The 21427-nt window shown below is 44.4% G+C and overlaps 1 protein-coding gene across 1 annotated transcript in view; it reads left to right on the top strand.

The window, feature by feature from the left end:
- Window positions 1-21427, top strand: part of LOC124616539 (SET domain-containing protein SmydA-8-like) — a 185618-nt gene that overhangs the window by 93666 nt on the left and 70525 nt on the right. Inside the window, exon 6 of the mRNA XM_047144857.1 lies at window positions 13694-13893. Within this exon, the coding sequence (XP_047000813.1) occupies window positions 13694-13893 (200 nt within the window). The remainder of the gene's footprint in view (window positions 1-13693; window positions 13894-21427) is intronic.

Here is a 21427-nt window from a genome sequence, read left to right as displayed (position 1 = left end):
TTTCACATCTTTCTTCATGGTTTTTACAGCTCACCAACTATCCTACACCATTGCCTTTCTATTAATTACTGTCACACAATTGTCTCCCGTTTGTCCCATATACATCTGTTGCATATATAGTTGAACTTACTGTCACTATCACAAATTTCATCTGCCAAACGTTAATCTGCTCTGGATATTGATGCAAATTCATGGTCTGCGCCTCATCTCTCGACTTCCTTTACGTACTCCTCATTGCCATATCTGCTGTAATCTCTTTTGCACTCACTATCATCTACCCCAATTCTTGATAAATTATGGCAATTATTCTCCTCATTATTATCAACTGTGAGACAGTTTGTGGTGATCATTGTGAAGTTCAAATTCAACCAAAGCTGCCACTGATAATTTTATTGGCTCCACCTCATACTGTCACCATATTGCAACTGAAGGGTGCTCCAGAGGATTAATAACGTCATTTTTGGCTACCCTTGATACAGAAGGAAATCTGACTGGCCGATCATGGAGCTGGTCTATATCAATCACTTATTGTCGTTTGTCAATTCTCATATGAAGAATTCAGATATTTGTAAATTATTGATGGTATGTGTTTTACAAGTTGGAATTAAATTGTAGCTTTTAAGTACAATTGCATGCAAAATAGGTTTCCTATAACAATTTGAAATCTAATTGTTAACTTAAGAGGGCAAATGTATTTATTTCGGTATAATTCTAAGAAATTTTGTGTTATTGTTTGTATTATTCACTACATAAGTGACGATTTTTACACTTTTTGAGAGGTATGTTTAGACTAGCTGTGTTGTTACAACCAAAGACCAATAAACAAAAGAATGTCCCCTAACAATCAGCTCTTTCTTCCTTTCCTCTTGCTTCTCTGCTTCCCAAAACTCCACTAAATTATCAGCAGAGTCCCACAGCTTCTCTCCAAATTCTGCAAAACTTTCACCTGGATGCATATTCCTTTAATTATACGCAACATCCAGTGTCCTATGAGCCTCACTCCCCCCCCCCCCCCCTTATGTGTTTCCTTTCCACACCATCAGTTAACTCCTGCTTCTCCTACCGAATAAAAATTTCCCCATTCACACTGATAAGTATTATTTCGCAATTTGTCTGACCTTTTGACCCACATAAAACTTTTATCCAAACTAGCTATGTAAGCCATGCCAATTCCTCGGATCTCCTGATTCAAACCAGTTAATTGTTTCTGCATCAGGAAAACTTTTTTTTTCTGAACAGTCTCTACCATGTTTATGGTAGAGATTGTACCCAAGTCTTCCTGTAGTACCATGATCATGATTGCTTGTTGTAGCTCCCATCTTATACTAATAATTGGCTCGAGCATACTGGACATTCCACCTTCTCTCTGGAACTCTGCGCCCTCTCCGCTATAGCAGCCATCGACTTTATTTATAATATTGAAAAATTGCTCTGTATCTCATCCAGTAATGCTCGCATGCTTCTGCATTCCCTTGGAAACCTTATTATGTAGATCGATCATGTCTTTTTCGACAGTAGGTTGTTAAAGTTATTTTATTATCCTACAAAACCTTTCACAATATTACTTCATGGAACATCTAGTTTCTCCTACACTGTGGAACATCTCAAAGTTCCACTCGATTCTCCCTTTGCTGCTTCTTGGATGACAACTGTGATCGAAACATCATGAGTTCACCTAACATGTCTCTCCCCTCAAATTCCTTGACTGCCGATCATTTAAATCTAAACTGCTCCTTTGCTGAATTTCTTTTGGTTTCATTGTTCACTCGATTAGATATTATTCTTATCAATAATTCAGATATGTGGTGCTATGGTGCGATATTCCTTCCATTTTATAGTTTGGTTTCCTGTTATGAGACTTTTAAAAATATTCTTGGATTCACATATTTCCATTATAAGTTCAAAAACTCTCACAGGTATTTTAATTTTAGAGATCATTGATCTGTGCTAGGCCTGAATATAATTTTTCTGTTTCACTTGCAGTTCTCTCTCTGTTGTTTGTTTTATTTTCCATTTCATGTAATATGCTGTTAATATGTCCATTAATTTCTTTAGATTGGTTTCTAATCAGTTCATAAGCTTTTTGTTACCATTCTCACTTCTTTCCTTTATATCACTGCATTGTTACATTACGTACTCTACTTTGGCCTTCTTCAGTTTTCTATTGAATGGATTTCGGATACTCGGTAATTACTTCTTATATCTTGGAGTTTTTGGAATTTCTCCTTTCCTCCAGAAGTTCAAGAAAATGTTTTGTAATTCATAGTTCTAGTCCTGTTTCGTAGTTTTTCCTGTTTCTTGATAGGCAGTTCCCAGCACAGTCTTCAACGCCCACCCATTTCTAATTTATTCTATCATTGGAACTTTTTGTAACCATCTGTTGTATCAGTTTTTGACGGTTTTCTTTACTTCTGTCCTATTCTCGTTTTGTCCACAATACTTTCCAAAGTTCTCTCTCTTCCTTTTTAGTCTTAAGTTTCATTGTAACAGCACTAAGTTTTGGTCGAGTTACATCATGCTCTGAGCAACTTTCGCTTAGCTTGACATGGTTGTCATCCTCTAGCCGTAATATATTCTGTTTGATTTGTTTCCGGATACAGTCTAGACGTGCCTTATTTCTGATTATTCGAACAAAACTTTTGTCATTCCTAGTCCGTTCATTTCGCAAAAGTATTTAGTTTTCTCATCATAGCAGAAATGTTGAAGTCATGCAGAATAAGGAAATGCTCGTTGTCCTTAGTTATAAATGAAAGCCGAAATAATCTAGATTTGTGCAGTGGCGTGAAAAACCAGATGCGAAATCTTTTTGCACGGTAATAGGTAACGCAGACATTGAAAATAATGCCTAAATACCTATTGCACCACGGTAAAATAGCGTAGATGAAAATTTAAATGAAAAACGGGTTTATAGGAAAAGAAAATTCAAGCAAAATGAAAAACAGATATGACTGCAGCAATGTGGAAGAAGAAACAGTGATAAAACAAAAGAAATTAATTCGAAATTTAATGCCTAAAATTAATTAAAAACACATGAACCCCCCAGGGGGTCCACAACTCTTTTGTGGATACGTGCGTGGCGAGCACAGGGCCCCGAGCCATTGCAGCCTTCTTTCTCTCCAGGGCTGCATTTCCTTTCCCTTCGCCTCCTTTCCCCTCCATGCTCCTTTCCCCTCGCCCTCTCCTCTCCTCTCCCTCTATTGGTATCCTTGCTTATGTTGGCCCCCGCTATCCTCCTGGTTCTGTTGGTTTTACCCTCCGGCTTTGTTGCATAATCATCTCCTCCTTTTGGCATTCCTTGGTCCCCCTCTGGGGTTTGGCCTCCATTACAAAATTTCTCCTCCGTAGTGTGAGCCATTTGGGGAAGAGCACCTTACCTACTGTCTCCGACGTGCGCCCTCCTAGTGCACTCCACCTTTTCTTTCACGTCGTTGTCTGATACTAGGGTGCATAGCCAGCACGGTAGCCAGCCCGTGTGGTGGGGTCGCAATGTACCCTTTTGGTTGAGCCCCCCTGAACACACAGGGATCACACTTCTGATACCTGAGCTGTGACCTCCTCATGCATGCCTTGGAGTGGTTGCTCATCATCCTGGAGCATCGGAACTCCCAGCAATGGCCGCCATGCCAGACGGCCCTTGGTGTGGCTGGGTGGCGCCTGTGAGGAGAGCCCCTGATCGGAGTGGGTGGTATCAGGGCGGACACTATGCAAATGAAATGCATACGGGTCCAGAACTCTGGCCGTTCTTCTGTGGCCGTCTCTCTGCGTGGAACTGATTTATCAAGTGCTGCTTCTCTTGCCCCTTCGGCCTTCCCTTCCATGGCTACCCCATGGGAAGAGGGTCAGGCCCGTCGGCTAGGAGCAAAACCTTTCCCCCATTATCTAATTTGCACCAGGACTGATGGAGATACTTTCACCAATACCAAACCTTTGTTCTTTGTGGAACACATTGAAGACAAGTTTGGCGAAGTGGACTCCCTGAGCAAGATGCGGTCGGGTTCGTTGCTGATAAAAACTGCTTCAGGTGCCCAATCTGCGGCCCTTCGTGCCTGTACCCATCTTGGCACAATTCCTGTGTCCATTACCCCCCACCAGTCTCTAAATATGGTACAAGGTGTGATTTTTTTCACAGGGACCTCATCCTTCAAACTGATGAGGAACTTCGGGACAATCTCGGACGGCAGGGTGTTCACTTTGTTCGGCGTGTTCAGAAGGGTCTTAAAGACAATCGTATTGATACTGGTGCCTTTATCTTGGCCTTTGAAGGGGACACCCTCCCTGAGAAAGTAAAGATTATGGTATATCGCTGTGATGTGAAGCCGTACATCCCACCTCCTATGAGGTGTTTTAAGTGCTTGCGTTTTGGCCACAAGTCTTCCCGCTGTTCACAGCCCCCTCTCTGTGGTGACTGGACGTCCACTCCATGAGGGGAGTCCCTGTGCTCTCCCTCCTGTGTGTGTAAATTGTCATGGTAGTCATTCCCCACGTTCGCCAGATTGCCCAGTATATAAGAAGGAAAAAAAGATACATGAGTATAAGTCCCTCGATCGTTTAACCTACACAGTGGCCCGTAAGAAATATACACGACTTCACCCTGTGTCCATGACATCTAGTTACGCCTTGGTTACATCTACACCCCTTCCTGCCCCTTCCTTACCCCCATCCCGGACCCCTCTCCTCCCCCCCTCCCCTGCGGCTCCCACACCTTCTCCTCTGGGCGCTGCTCCCCCTCCCCAGCCGGAGAAGTGTCTCACTCCTTCGGCGTCTGCCGGTCAAGGGCGCCTCTCCCGGGATGCCCCTTCCCGGCCCCTTCCCGGCCCCTTCCCGGCCCCTTCCCGGCCCCTTCCCGGCCCCTTCCCGGCCCCTTCCCGGCCCCTTCCCGGCACCTTCCAGGCCAAAGGTCTGCTGCCGCGCGACGACCGCGAGAGCCGCGGTCTGTCGGCCCCCAGGTCACCCGGTCTCTTTCTGTTCCTGATCTTGCTGCAGCTGGCTCCTTTATGCCACACAGCTCTCCTCGATCTCAACCTGAAAAGAAGAAGAAACATAAGTCCCGGGACAAAAAGCCTCTGGTGTCACCGGAGGTCCCTTCCCCGACTTCACAACCGGATTCTGACCTGTCGTTCATGGATGTCACCCCCTCCTTGTCGGTGACGGGTGGGGACCCGGCGGTATGACTGGATTTAGCGTGTTCAGCCCCCATTTAAACCATCGTTGTGTGGTTCTCCAATGGAATTGTAATAGATACTATCGTCACCTTCCGGAATTGAAATCCCTTCTTTCGTCCTACGGTGCAGCTTGTGTGGTTCTCCAGGAATCTCATTTTACTGATACTCACCGCCCCTCCGTCTGTTCCGTGTTTTCTGTCGAAATCGGGTCGGACCCCTGCGGGCTTCTGGTGGCGTTTGTACGTTGGTCCGTACAGACATTGCTAGCACGTGGATTCCTCTTCAAACTACATTGGAAGCGGTTGCTGTTAGGGTCTGCTTAGACTCTGCGCTGCGGTCACAGTTTGCAATCTTTATCTCCCTCCTGACAGGACTCTTACACCTGCTGCCTTAACTGCCCTTCTTTAGCAACTTCCTCCTCCCTTCCTCCTCCTTGGGGATTTTAATGCTCATCATCCCTTGTGGGGCAGTGCCTTTCCATCTAGACGAGGTCTTCATATAGACCAATTTATTGCAGACCACGACCCGTGCCTTCTTAATGATGGCTCCCCTACTCATTTCAGTGCCGGTCATGGTACCTTTTCTGCCATTGATCTTTCTCTTTCTTCTCCCTCTCTCCTCCCTTCATTACACTGGTCGCCACACGATGACCTTTGTGATAGTGACCATTTCCCGTTGATTATCTCGCTCCCTTCCCGCTCCCCGATGGACAGGTTACCTCGTTGGTCTTTCCAACGCGCCGATTGGCCTCTATACACTGCACAGGTCGTGTTTTCTCCCTCTTTGTCGGGTTGTATTGATGACGTCCTACGTGACGTGTCTGAAGCGATTGTTCGCGCTGCTAGCCTTGCTGTCCCGCGCTCATCTGGACCATTTCGTCGTCGGCAAGTCCCATGGTGGAGTACTGCCATTGCCATTGCCATTGCCATCCGTGATCGCCGTCGAGCTTTGCAACACCTTAAGAGGCACCCATCCGTAGCCAGCCTTACTACCTTTAAACGCCTCCGCGCTAAAGCCCGTTATTTAATCAAACAGAGCAAGCGGATATGTTGGGAACGATTTGTTTCTTCCCTTGGTTCTACTGTCCCTCTGTCACGGGTATGGGCTACACTTCGTTCTCTCCAAGGTTGCCATCGGCAGTCCACCCTCCCAGGCCTTCACCTCCCAGATGGCATTTGTACGGACCCATTAGTTCTCGCAGAACATCTTGCGACCCATTTTGCAGTGGCATCAGCGTCAGCCTCCTATCCAGCTGCTTTCCTTCACCAAAAACAGCGGGCTGAGGCTTATACCTTATGTTTCACCCCTTGTGAGTCAGAATCTTACAACGAACCTTCTACTGAATAGGAATTTCTTTCTGCTCTATCTTCTTCTCATGATACGGCCCCTGGCCCAGATTCCATTCATAAGCAACTGCTTCAACATCTCAGTGCTCCACAACGGCAACATCTTCTTCGGGTGTTTAACCGTTTCTGGCTCCAGGGTGACTTCCCTTCTCAGTGGAGGGATAGCATTGTGGTTCCTGTCCTTAAGCCTGGTAAGAACCCCCTATCTGTTGACAGCTATCGGCCAATTAGTTTGACCAATGTTGTTTGTAAGTTACTTGAACGGATGGTAGCCCGTCGGCTCAATTGGACCCTCAAATCTCGGGATCTATTGTCCCCTTACCAGTGTGGCTTTCGAGAGGGACGGTCTCCAATCGATCGTTTACTTCGCTTGGAATCCGTAGTTCGGCAGGCTTTTTCCCAGCGCCGCCATTTGGTTGCAGTGTTTTTTGACCTTCGCAAGGCCTATGACACGGCCTGGCGCCATCACATCTTACTTACCCTTCATCAGTGGGGTCTTCGGGGCCCACTCCCGATTTTTATCCGCCAGTTCCTGATCCATCGGTCATTCAGAGTTCGAGTTAGTACTGCTTTTAGTTCTCCACGGACCCAGGAGACGGGCATCCCACAGGGTTCTGTCTTGAGTGTCCTTTTCCTCATTGCTATCGATGGACTTATGGCCTCTGTAGGTCCCTTGGTCGCCCCTGCCCTGTATGTGGATGATTTCTGTCTAATAAACTTCGTGCAATTAAGGTGACACCAGGCCCGTGGCGTTCTTCCTTTCGCATCTCACGAAAGGACTCGACCGCACTGTATCGTCTCTGCATTGGCCATACTCGGTTGACCCATGGTTTTCTTTTGCGTGATGAGCCACCCCCACTATGTGGTTGTGGAGCCTTCCAGTCGGTAGCCCACATTTTGGTTGAATGCCCCCTTCTTTTGGCTCTGCGTGCTAAGTACAGGCTCCCCCACACTTTACCTTTGATGTTGGCTGACGATTCCCGGATGGTCTCTCTGGTTCTCGGTTTCCTCCGGGAAAGTGGTTTTTATTCTCAGTTTTAAGGTTTTTAATCTCTCTCTGGTGTTGGGGCAGGGCGGTGAGTGTTCAGGTGTCTCCCACTGTAAGCAGTGTTCGGAGATTCCTGATTCACCTCCCTGACCGAAATCCTCTTTTCTTCCCCTTTTACTCTGTTTTTACCCTTTTTTTAAGGCTTGGTTAGTCTTTCTATTCCCATACGTACTTTCTACATTATAGCAGTTGTACCTTTTAAATCACAGGTGGTCTTGCCTATGCTGCTTCAGCATAGTGTTTGGTTCGTTCTCTTGCCGACTTCCCTCATTTTGTTTTTTACCAACGATAACATGACTGGCATTTTACGTTTTTTCCCTTTTTTCGTTTTATTGTTCTGACTTTACTGAGTTGTCCCATTAGCGGAATGGCGCATATTTGAAACAAGGGACTGATGACCTTCCTGTTTGGTCCCATAAACCTCAAACAACCAACCAACCAACCAACCAAAAACACATGAACAAAGAATTCAAATGGAGAAAGAATGATAGGAAGAAAAATGAGAGCAAATGAAATTGATAGGAATAAAATTGTCTGAGTGGGAACCGGAGGGGAGAAGGGGACGACCTATGACCACCTGGCTCCAAAATGTACAGCACACAATGGGGAGAATGGACACAGAGGAAGAGGACACGCAAGATCGAAACACGTGGAAGAATATTTTCAAAATATAATCCAAGAACGTTTATTCCTTGTACAGTAATTTCCGAATAAATTGTTATGTTGGAGATAAGCCTCTGTAATGAGGAAAAGCTGAAAATAATAATAAAAATGATGAAATAAAAATTATCTGACGGAGCAATTGAATTAAAAATTACATTTAAATCTATTAACTGAATAAAAATCATGATAGTCATTTCGATAGATTTAAAAGCAAAAAGACTTCCTGCACCTGATAGAATTCGAATCCACAACATCCTGCATGCGAAGCTCTTGCCGTATCCATTTCACCTGGCAACCAGTTATATAACGCGAAAGTATTTAGTTTTCTCATCATAGCAGAAATGTTGAAGTCATGCAGAATAAGTAAATGCTCGTTGTCCTTAGTTATTTCCATCAGTTTACCTAACCGATGGGATACTTGATGGCCTTCATTTGCACGCCTAGTTGTCGGCATGTACACCTGTATTATCACTGTCGGCTGCTTCATTCTCTGTTTTTACTACAGTTGTTACATCTCCGCATTGCACATTGCTCACAACTCGTATGCCTAGGGACTTCCAGCTAGTGCTATCTCTGCACCTGCAGGACTTCTATCTCCTCCAAAGCGTGTAATTCTGAAGGTAAAGCTACAAAAGTTCATTTTCTTAAGCGATTTTAGTGTAGTCGCTCCAAGTACGTCTATAAGTGTAATTACCTTTCTTTTTACGCTCCATATTTCCAGAGATGTTGAGAGGACGTCTTGTAACTAGTTTTTCCCCACACGACTGTTTTATACGCAAGTGACCACTAGATGTTACGAGAGGCAGACCCTCCAGTATAAAAGGAGTCGGGGAATATTGCAATTGTCATTAAAGAGGCAGTAACAACAGACTGGGTCGGTCACAATAGCTCAATGACTCTCAACGTGGACTAGTCATTGGCAGTCACATGGGTAACAATGTCATCCAAGGTATTCCGACCTTTAAGCTGCCCAAGTCGACTATAGGTGATGCTGTTGAGGTCATTCGAAAGAACATCCACAGGTAAATGAAGACTAAGCACACTTCATATGCTGGTGAGCGGCGACTGTTGTCCTTGGCAGAGGTCGGTTGTAAAAAATCGCAAGAAATCAATGGAAGGAATGACTCATGAATTTCAAAATGCTATCAGAGGTCCATCTAGCACAATCACTGTGCATAAGGAGCTAAATGTATGTGCCACAATGGCCCAGCAGTTCCTCAGAAGCCTCATACTTCTATGCCAGGCTACGATTGGGGTGGAGTAAGGGTAACTCCACTGGACAGCAGATGACTGCGAACGAGAGATTTGGAGTGACTAATCACGCTACAGCCTGGGCAATCCGATGGGAGGATTCGGGTTTCGTGAATGCCTGGACAACGTTAACTGCCGATATGCGTAGTGGCAACAGCGAAGTATGGAGGAGGCGCGTTGTATCATTGTGTTTCTCGCAGTTTCGATTTGGTCCCCTTATTGCCCACTGTTGTTGTCTTCAGTCCAGAAATTGGTTTATTGCAGCTCTCCATGCTACTCTGTCCTGTGCAAGCTTCATCATTTCCGAGTAACTACTGCAACCTACATCCTTCTGAATCCTTCCCTACGATTTTTACCCCCCATGATTCCCTCCAGTACTAAATTTAAATTGGTGATCCCTTGATGCCACAGAACGTATCCTATCAACCAGTTCTTTCTTTGTCAAGTTGTGCCACAATTTCCTCTTCTCCCCAAATATATTCAGTACCTCTTCGTTAGTTACGTGATCTACCCATCAAATCTTCAGCACTCTTCAGTATCACCACATTTAGAAAGCTTCTATTCTCTTTTTGTCTAAACTACACTACTGGCCACTAAAACTGCTACACCAAGAAGAAATGAAGATGATAAACGGGTATTCTTTGGACAAATATATTATACTAGAACTGACATGTGATTACATTTTCACGCAATTTGAGTGCATAGGTCATGCGATATCAGAAACCAGAACAATCACCTCTGGCCGTAATAACTGCCTTGATAGGCCTGAGCATTGATTCAGAGCTTGGATGGCTTGTACAGGTACAGCTGCCCATATAGTTTCAACACGATACCACAGTTCATCAAGAGTAGTAACTGGCGTATTGTGACGAGCCAGTTGTTCGGCCACCGTTGACGAGACGTTTTCAATTGGTGAGAGATATGGAGAATGTGCTGGCCACGGCAGCAGTAGAACATTTTCTGTATCCAGAAAGGCCTGTACAGGACCTGCAACATGCGGTCGTACATCATCCCGCTGAAATGTAGGGTTTCGCAGGGATCGAATGAAGGGTAGAACCACCGGTCGTAACGCATCTGAAATATAACGCCCGCTGTTCAAAGTGCTGTCAATGCGAACAAGAGGTGGCCGAGACGTGTAACCAAAGGCACCCCATACCATCACGCCGGATGATACGCCAGTATGGCGATGACGAATACACGCTTCCAGTGTGCGCTCACCACGATGACGCCAAACACGGATACGACCATCATGATGCTGTAAACAGAACCTGGATTCATCCGCAAAAATGACGTTTTGCCATTGTGCACCCAGGTTCGTCGCTGAGTACACCATCGCAGGCGCTCCTGTCTGTGATGCAGCGTCAAGGGTAACCGTAGCCATAGTCTCCGAGCTGATAGTCCATGCTGCTGCAAACGTCGTCGAACTGCTCGTGCAGATGGTTATTGTCTTGCAAACGTCCCCATCTGTTGACTCAGGGATCGAGACGTGGCTGCACGATCCGTTACAGCCATGCGGATAAGATGCCTGTAATCTCGACTGTTAGTGATACGAGGCCGTTGGGATCCAGCATGGCGTTCCGTATTACCCTCCTGAACCGACGAATTCCATATTCTGCTAACAGTCATTGGATCTCGACCAACGCGAGCAGCAATGTCGCGATACGATAAACCGCAATCGCGATAGGCTACAATCCGACCTTTATCAAAGTCGGAAACGTGATGGTACGCAAATTCTCCTCCTTACACGAGGCATCATAACAACGTTTCACCAGGCAACGCCGGTCAATTGCTATTTGTGTATGATAAATCAGTTGAAAACTTTCCTCATGTCAGCACGTTGTAGGTGTCGCCACCGGCGCCAACCTTGTGTGAATGCTCTGAAAAGCTAATCATTTGCATATCACAGCAGCTTCTTCCTGTCGGTTGAACTTCGCGTCTGTAGCTCGTCATCTTCGTGGTGTAGCAATTTTAATGGCCAGTAGTAAATTCATCGTCCATGTTTCACTTCCATACATAATTACATTCCCACAAGAAAAAGGTAAATGCGGAGGATATGAACGAATTTTATACCACTGTGTACTGCATCCAGTAGAGGAACAGTTTGGAAACGATGATGATCGTTCCGTTGTCTATCTGGCATATTGTATGTCCTTTTCTCCAAGAAAAGTCCCTATTTTTTTTTTAGCTGTCTTTCCTTCCGTCGCTTGGGTTTAACGTGTAGTCGCTTTTATCTCCGTTTTCGTGTTCTGCGGTTCTCGCAAGAGCGAGTATGGCCTTAGTTATTTCTGCGCCCTAAAACGGAACTAACAAACAAGACAATCGATGATCAACATGACTATGCACCCTATCGTAAAGTAGCATCTGTGAGGCAATGATGTGTGAGTCTCGACATCAACCCAATGGAGCTCCTTCAGCATGAGTTATAACGTAGTCCTCATACCAAATCACAGCGTCCAGCGTCACTACTGAGCCGTGTGCACTCCCAACTATGCGTTTTCCCGGACTTCGCTGTCCATCTGTGTTTTGATTCCCGCCTTTGTTGCGGCTACGTCGTGGTTCTTCTTCCTTCTACGTGTGGCAGCAGCGATGTGTATCGATATTTGCACTGTGAACCATCTTTGGTTTTGTTCATGTAGTTTCCGGCTAGGGGGTCTGCAGTGAGTCGGTTGGTTGCTGCGGACCAGGGAAGTTATCTCCATGCGGTGCAGTCGGCTGGGTCCGCTGGCGGTCCCTGCACAGTGTTGGAGCGTTTGTGGAGCTGTCCGATCGCTACGAGCTTTGTGGTTCATCGACCCAGGACGTCAAAGTTGAGTAGTGGTTTCAACTACCCAAGCCACGTCCATTCATGTTGTGTGGTTCGTTTCGGTGGTACGCTGGTGTTTCTCCTGTGAGTAACACTGACTGTTTCAATTGCTGAAATTTTGCCACCGTGCAGTGTAATTAACTGTATTGGTTGAATAAAATTAAGGTGCACCAGCTGAATTTTCTGCCTTGTGACCGTCAGTATTTTGGTCACCTGCCCTGGCCATTAACGTAATTTCAGGCAGCGTCCTTCCCTCACCTGTTGTCCCTGTCCAACATGGTGTGTAGTTTTGACAGCTAACACATATTTCATTGTGGATAATCACGCTCGTAACTTTTTGTGTTTGACTGCTCATGTACCGATTGGTGAAAAGCAAGTCGTTTTATTGGTCAGTCCGTGGCTGTCTCCTGGTTGGGTTCCGACAGATCAAGAGTAGTAGGGCTCACCACCTGTCTCACCTAAGTGAACGAGGGCAGACCGACCCTCTGGAGGCTTCTGAGTGCCGTTTTCTCTATTGTCCTCCTCACTTGTGTTTGTCTGTTTGTAATCCACCTTATGATTTAAAAAATTCTTGCTTTTACTGGATTTTATGTATTTTGAATTTTGAAAAATTAATTGGCCTTCACCCAATTCTTTTTCTAAAAAAAATTGCCTCCTTCTACCTTTGAAAGATTATGGTAATTTGTTTCAAAATCTTGAAAATTTTATTGTGAGCCTTCAGCTGTTTGTATTGCATCTTGTTTGTTTGTCTATTCACTCTTGCGTTGAGGCTCTCAGCCTCGCTGTGTATGTATATGTTAATTATTTTATTTGCAATTTTTAACTGCATGTTTTTACCATTTGAGATTTATCTTGTTGCTTTAAGACTTCTTGTTTGGACCTTCAGCCGTGAAATAATTGCCTTTTTGGAACGCGCAGTTCTAAAGGTTCGGCTATGTGACGCGTTGGTTTAAACGTGTTATTAAGTTACAATAAATTACAATTTTGAGTGAACGTTCCGACACCTTATTTGGCCCTTTCCACAATCCTAATCACCTGTTCCGCCCAGTGGGTTTAGCGGGTGTTTTAACTACCTTCTCTGGTTTTTGCTGTTCAGGAAGAATGGGCTACCATTCCTCCAGATATTGAGATAACTCACTGAGTGTCCCCAGCAGAGTTCAAGCCGTCTTAAGAACGGCGAGAGGACACAGCGCATGTTAACGTCCATCAATTGGTGACTGAATACTTACTGACCAGACCGTGTATGTAGCTAATGTGTACAGGTTATACTATCGAATACTCCAACGAAACATCATCGATGTCACTAAAGAGGCGCTTATAGAGGAGAAGAAAAAGTTTGCACCAGTGTTCCAAGAGGGAAGAGGGTTGAATCTGAGTTTACAGAGACGGAACGTGTCTGTTTCGACGTGTTCCTCGCCAGGTCTCTACGTAAACAGTGCAGTTACACGGCTGGTGGGGAGGCAGGTTGAGCGCGGTGTGGAGCTGGCAGAGGGGCAGTCGGACAATGGCGATGGTGCGCGCCTCGAGCCCCGTCCCGGCAGCCGGCCAGCTGGGGACAGTCCGTCACGACGCGTCACCGCGCTCGGCGCCGCCGCCGCCTGGTCTCGAAATAAGCGGCACGCATTAGGGGCATAACTCCGCGACCGCAGCGCTGGCTCAATGGCCGCCTTGCTAGTACTACGGCCGGCCCGACCGCAGGACAATGCCACAGAAATACCTGTGTGGTTGGGGAAGTGAAAGCCGTGCCAGCAGGGCTCAGAAATAGTCCGGGGCTGGAACCTGTCCGTCCATCGGAGTGGCCGTACAACAGGCACAGCTAGCCACCGCGTGTGGCGAGCCTTGAATAGCTGCCTCCGTGAATAGCTCTCTCGATCCGCACTGACATCAAAGTTCATAAGTGCACTTCCAGTATGACACTACTGGCCATTAAAATTTCTACACCAAGAATAAATACAGATAATAAACGGGTATTCATTGGACAAATATATTACACTAGAGTTGTCATGTGATCACATTTTCACGCAATTTGGATGCATAGATCCTGAGAAATCAGCACCCAGAACAACCACCTCAGGTGGTAATAACGGCCTTGATACGCCTTGGCATTGAGTCAAACGGAGCTTGGATGGCGTGTACAGGTACAGCTGCCCATGCAGCTTCAACACGATACCACAGTTCAACAAGAGTAGTGACTGGTCTGTTGTCACGAGCCAGTTGCTCGGCCACCATCGACCAGAGGTTTTAAGTTGGTGACAGATATGGAGAATGTGCTGGCCAGGGCAGCTGTCAAACATTTTCTGTATGCAGAAAGGCCCGTACAGGACCTGCAACATGCGGTCGTCCATTATCCTGCTGAAATGTAGGGTTTCGGAGGGATGGAGGGTAGAGCCACGGGTCGTAACACATCAGAAATGTAACGTCCACTGTTCAAAGTGCCGTCGATGCGAACAAGAGGTGACAGAGACGTGTAACCAATGGCACCCCGTACCATCACGCCGGGTGATACGCCAGTATGGCGATGACGAATACACGCTTCCAATGTGCGTTCACCGCGATGTCGCCAAACACGGATGCGACCATCATGATGCTGTAAACAGAACCTGGATTCATCCGAAACAATGACGTTTTGCCATTTGTCGTTCGTTGTTCAGTACACCATCGCAGGCGCTCCTGTCTGTGATGCAGCGTCAAGGGTAACCGCAGCCGTGGTCTCCGAGCTGATAGTCCATGCTGCTCCAAACGACGTCGTCCTATTCGTGCAAGTGGTTGTTGTCTTGAAAACGTCCCCATCTGTTTACTCAGGGATCGAGACGTGGTTGCACGATCCGTTACAGCCATGCGGATAAGATGCCTGTAATCTCGACTGCTAGTGATACGAGGCCGTTGGGATCGAGCACAGCGTTCCGTATTACCCTCCTGAACCCACCGATTCCATATTCTACTAACAGTCATTGGATCTCGACCAACGCGAGCAGCAATGTCGCGATACGATAAACCGCAATCGCGATAGGCTACAAGCCGGCCTCTATCAAAGTCGGAAACGTGATGGTACGCATTTCTCCTCCTCGCACGAGGCATCACAACAACGTTTCACCAAGCAACGCAGGTCAATTGCTGTTTATGTATGAGAAATTGGTTGGAAACGTTGTTCATGTCAGCACGTTGGTGTCGCCACCGGCGCCAACCTTGTGTGAATGCTCTGAAAAGCTAATCATTTGCATATCACAGCATCTTCTTCCTGTCGGTTAAATTTCGCGTCTGTAGCACGTCATCTTCGTGGTGTAGCCATTTTAATGGCCAGTAGTGTAGATATTAAGGTCGGAGGGCGCGTAAAGTAGGAAGTAACTAAGAAGGGCGCTCAGTGTCGACGGCATCACCGCCGGCTGCGAATCACGCCCCGCTCACAGCTACGCGAGAGGCGGCACTTCTGAACTTCCCGCCAGCTCTCCGCCGTGGCGAGCCCGTTACGCACTGCTCGCTGATCTGCGTCGGGTGGCGGCAGGCTTTCACACCACCCGAAGACGCGGGACTGGCGTGCAATCGCTACTCGCAGCTCTGATTGGTCGGCGCATCCTTTTAAGCAGCCGCACTTCAGATCTGTGCGTAGATCAGCATTAGTGTGTAAGACGACCGTGAGGAACAATACGAAGCTACTTACAAAGGGAGGTCCTCAACGGTGAAACCAATTTTTTGGAACTGTCTATACGGTATGTAGATTAAGATCCTATTCATCACTCACTGCAGCTATTTGCCCTGGTCAGGCGTCGTTTGCGCGTAATTGATGAAAAAATTCCGAATTCTGTGTGACAATAGCGTTAAAGTTGCTGTATGTATCTGGTTGCTTCGCATGCAGGGTGTTGTTGATTCGAATCTCATCCGGCGCAGTATGTTTTATGTTTTCAAATCCTTATCGAAATGATTTCGGTCATAATTTTTATTCGATTTATTGGTTTTAATGCAATTTATTTCTGTTCTTTACCACATTTTAATCACCATACGAACTTTTTCATTCATTTTTTCTTTCTCACCTTTTTGCAATAAAAATTTTTTAAAACAAAAACCGAAATAATCTGTATTTTCGTTACCAGATGCGAAATATTTTTGCATGGTAATCGTCACACAAGCATGCCTAGATACCTATTGCACCACGAAAAAATAGCGTATATGAAAATTTAAATGAGAAATGCGTTCATAGGTAAAGAAAATTCAAGCAGAGTTAAAAACAGATATAATTAATGCAACAATGTGGATGAAGAAACAGGGTGATAAAACAAAAGAAATTACTTCGAAATTCATTGCATGCAAATAAATTAAAAACAGATGAACAAAGAATTCAAATGGAGAATGAATGACAGGAAGAAAAATGAGAGCAAATGAAATTGATACGAACAAATTTATCTGACAAAGTAATGGAATTAAAAATTACATTTAAATCAATTAACTGAATAAAAATCTTGATCAGTCATTTCGATAGATTTAAAAGCAGAGTTCCTGCACCTGATGATATTCGAATCCACAACATCCTGCATGCGAAGCTCTTGCCCTATCCATTCCACCAAGCAACCAGATTATACAACGCAACTATTTTTAATGCTACGGGGTGTCACACAAAATTCAGAGAACTTTCTATGGTCAAGTATTCGCAAAGGAGGGCCCATCAGTGAATAGCGGCTGTGTGTGATACCTGGGATTTTAACCTACATCACAGAATTCTTAGTTTCAGAATGTAGATCGCACCGCTGGGGACCAGTCCTTGTAAGTGTTATTAATGTTGAGCGACTTATATACATTAATCAACATTAAAGACGATTTGGTCCTATCATCGACGTTATCGTTTCTATAGAACTCAGCACCACAGAAGTACCAACAGCATTTCAAGTTACACATAAGGGGACCTTCCATTAAATACTTAAAATTTCCTTTACAATTTGGACTCCCCCCCCCCCCTTTTCTGTCTTCCCCCCCCCCTCCGCTTCGTGACATTTGGAAAAATTGAGTGGTGACTCCCCCCTTCCATCCTCAGGTGAGGTTTACCCCGCAGTCGCGTAAAAAAATAGGTGAAAATTAAATTCGAAAGAAATTGTTTTAAACGTTGATTGAAACACTTTAATAAGGCCAGGTTTTATTTAGAAAGTGTGTTTTTAAGATGTGATTAAAATACTTTAAACATGCCAACACTGAGTAGTATTCTGACGGACGAACAAAAAGACTGCACGAAAACATTCCTCCAAAATTGACCTTTATTTGTATATTACATTAAATATCATGGCCGGCCGAAGTGGCCGTGCGGTTAAGGGCGCTGCAGTCTGGAACCGCAAGACCGCTACGGTCGCAGGTTCGAATCCTGCCTCGGGCATGGATGTTTGTGATGTCCTTAGGTTAGTTAGGTTTAACTAGTTCTAAGTTCTAGGGGACTAATGACCTCAGCAGTTGAGTCCCCTAGTGCTCAGAGCCATTAAATATCATGAAACCCCTACTTTGCAGATGAAATAATTCATTGTTTGTACCTTCCTTTGAACCGAATGATTCCGTAACTCTTCGCTATCTAGACCTACATTCTCATTAAGAGGCTACTTCACGATGAACTTCAGCTTAGCTTCCTTCCACAGACGGTTAATTCTTGCTCGCACGTGTTTCGACTTGTCGGTATGCCGCTTAACACGCGCACTGAAAAAGTTTCGATACAAATTCATGCTGAACAAAAAAATCGGACTTACATGCGTTGCAGAATATCACGAGCTATTCAGTGATTACCACGAGTGATTTCGACTAGACGCGGTAGAGAAATCCCAGAATGAAATCTGACACCCTTGCTGCGCTTGTTTCGACTCTGGGAATCCCAGGCATACACACCCCGTGTAAAACGTTCAGTTCAGAGATGGCCCCCAATATTAGGGGGCGCTATAATATTGTCTACGCTCGGGATTAATTATACAGGGTGAACGTTAAAAGAAAACCGACAAACTTAAGGGTCGGATTCCTGACTGTGAACGGAGGAAAAATGTGTAATGAACATGTGCGGAAATGTATCGTTGCCGTAGTAGATAGCGCTGACGAATGAAAATCCATCTGACCAGTACCGTGCGTTCCTAGTTTTTTGCATGCTGTATGTTTGAGGTAGCATACTGTAAGGAGCATAATTGTGCGGTATTCATGTCCGCAACAAGTCGAGATGATGATCGTGTACGGCCAAACAGATGGAAAAGGCAGAGGCACCACGGCTATACCAAGACAAGTACCATCACAGACATCAACCATCTCTCTCAACATTTCAACTCCTTATTGGGGGTTTGTGAGATCATGGGTGCTTTCAGACGAAAGTACAGGGAGCCGACAGACTGTGCCTACACCAGATTTGTAGGACCGGATTCTACAGGCTATTGAGACGATTCCTGGTACAGGTGCCAGGCAAGTTGCCCACCAACACTGTGTAAGCCAAAGTAAGACTGTGTGTATCCTGCATGCACACGCTGCTAACCCTAACCCTTGAAATGAGTGCAAGAACAATCAGCAGCGAATTTCCCTCTACGGGAAGGATTTTGTCGATAGTTTTTGCACCAGACCATCAGAATTATGGGATTTCTGTCATCAGTCCAGTTTACCGCGAAGCATCCTTTACCAGAACAGGCACCATCCAACTGCTTAATCGCCATCAACACGGAACGTGGTCAGAGAAACTTTCATTCACCAGCGTGGCAACGATGTATTTCTGGACACATGTTCGTAGGACTTTTTTTTCCTTCATTTTCAGTCAGGTATCCGTCCCTGCATTTTGTCGGTTTTACTAATGTTCATGTGTAATTCAAAATGCTATGCGTTGTAATAACGTATATTCTCCGAATTAAAACGTTTATACGAGATTTCCATTGCCTCTCCCCTTCTCAGTAAATGAGATTTAGTATGATTTTGCCGGACACCTCGCCTAGTTTGAGCTAATGCAATTAATGAACGTCCCCTATTCAGGGTTGAATAACAGGCGGTTGTTTTGTTCTACTGATTTTTATTTGTATGAACTAGTTTTCGGTTTATTAGGCCACCTTCAGATAAGTACTGGCTATTGTTTACAAGGTGCTTATTCTTACAAACCAAACATCCTGGACTAAGATACAACGCGCTTACATACGATCTTTAGTTGCAGTATTCTTTGGAATTGCCAAACGGGTCTTTGGACTTTTTGTTCTGTAAAACTGTTCTTTAACATAATAAATCACATTTTATGGTTTGTCGGTACCATGTATGACAACAATTAGAATTTTTTAGAATACACATTATTAAAAATTACAGTTTTTGTATGTGTTGTGAACAGTTGCACTGGGCACTAATTGTTGGTTGTACATTAGCATTGTTTTCTTTGGGGGTTACATTTTATTAGAAAATTGTGCATTAATAAATACCAAATATTACATTGTTACAGTTGAGTTAGTTATGAATGTAAACACATAGGGGATATCACATAAAGTTTAAGAGTGGTGATGTGCTCAGTTGCAATTGGTCATTTATAACCATCTGGGGATTTAGGGCTAAGTGTTTGTTAATTTTAAGTGTTTCTAGTAGGCTGAATTTTCTGCCTTTGTTAGCTATATGTAGCACTTCTCTGTGTGTTAGATGTTTGTGACATCCTTTGAGCACATGTTCAGCAAAGGTGGAGTCTGATTTATTTAATCTCCAGCTGCATTCATATTCAGTCAGAATTGTTGATATGGCCCAGCCCGTTTGACCAATGCACAGTTTACTCCAGTCAGTTAAGGCTATTTTGTAGATTCCACAGTTTTTAGTTTATCTTTGTCCTTGCTGTTGAATAGGAGATTAGCTGTAGTGCCTCTTACAAAAACTGTTTTATAGTTTTGGGATTTCAGTGTTTTAGCTAGTTTGTCTGATAGCTTACATAGATACAGAATAGTTCACCAGTTGGTTTTTGGTGTGGTTGTTGTTGCAGAGGGGGCATAAAAGGCGGGCAAGAGTTTCCTTCTTTGTTTCTTGTACAGGATTTTGTCGACTAATTCAGGGTTATAGCCATTGTTATATGCAATATATTTAATGGTGTCCACTTCTGTTCGGAAATTTTGTTTTGACATTTTATGGATGTGAGACGATGCACCATGAAATGGAAGGCTACATGTTTGTGTGTTATTCGGTGTTGTGAACATGGTGTTACTGTGTCTATTGTGGGTTTTCCACAAAGTTTGGAAGTATGTGTATTTGTGGTGATATCTATGTTAAGGTCTAAAAAGTTAATGGATTTTTCATCTAGATCCATGATGAATTGTATGTTTTTGTGTTGTGAATTTAGATGTTCTAGGAATGTGTTCAGTTATGTGTTGGTACATATCTGTACTAGTATTTAATATTATTATTAAGGGGTTCATTTTCTAGGAACTCTTTATCAAACTTGTCCATGAATATTTCAGCTAAGAGGGGACTGACAGGGGACCCATTTCCAATCCTTTTACTTGCTTGTAAAGCCTACCTTCATATTAGAAATAATTTTGTTTCAAACATGTTTGGGTGGAAAAATTTATGTCTTCTACTTGTACTGGGGTGGCACCTGCTCTGTGTAATAGTTCTGTCAGAATTTCAAGACATTTTTGTGTAGGTATGTTTGTAAATAAGCTGCTTACGTCAAAGGATACTAGTTTTGCACTATGTGATATTGGAAGGTTTTTAATTTTTCTGACAAGGTCCACTGAGTTTACAGTTCCAAACTTAGATTTGAATTTTGTTTTGGTTTTGATACAGAAATGTAATTCTTTGTCAATTTTGTAGTTTGGTGCAGTGTAGGTTGGGACAAGTGGTCTTAGAGGATGGTCTTTTTTGTGTAGTTCAGGGAGTCCACACAGTTTGGGAGCTGTTGGATTCATATTGATCAAATATTTAGCTTCATAGTCGCGTATTATACTTTTGCAGGACTTCATTAAGTTTTTAATTTAATGATTAAAGGTTTTTGTGGGGTCTTTAAGGACACAGTACGCATTGGGTGTGAGGGGATTTTCACTTTTCAACATATTTACATTTGTCGAAGAGGACCACGATATCACTTTTATCTGCTCTCGAAATAATTGTTTTGTTTTGGATGATTTTCTTCTTTAGATTATTCAGTGTGTTGTGGTCACTAGATTCAGTTGTTATGCACTCGAGCAATTTTTGTATTTCACGC

This window comes from Schistocerca americana, chromosome 5 (assembly GCF_021461395.2).
Source record: "Schistocerca americana isolate TAMUIC-IGC-003095 chromosome 5, iqSchAmer2.1, whole genome shotgun sequence".
Classification (NCBI taxonomy): Eukaryota; Metazoa; Arthropoda; class Insecta; order Orthoptera; family Acrididae; genus Schistocerca; species Schistocerca americana.
This window is presented reverse-complemented; position numbering and strand designations above follow the sequence as displayed.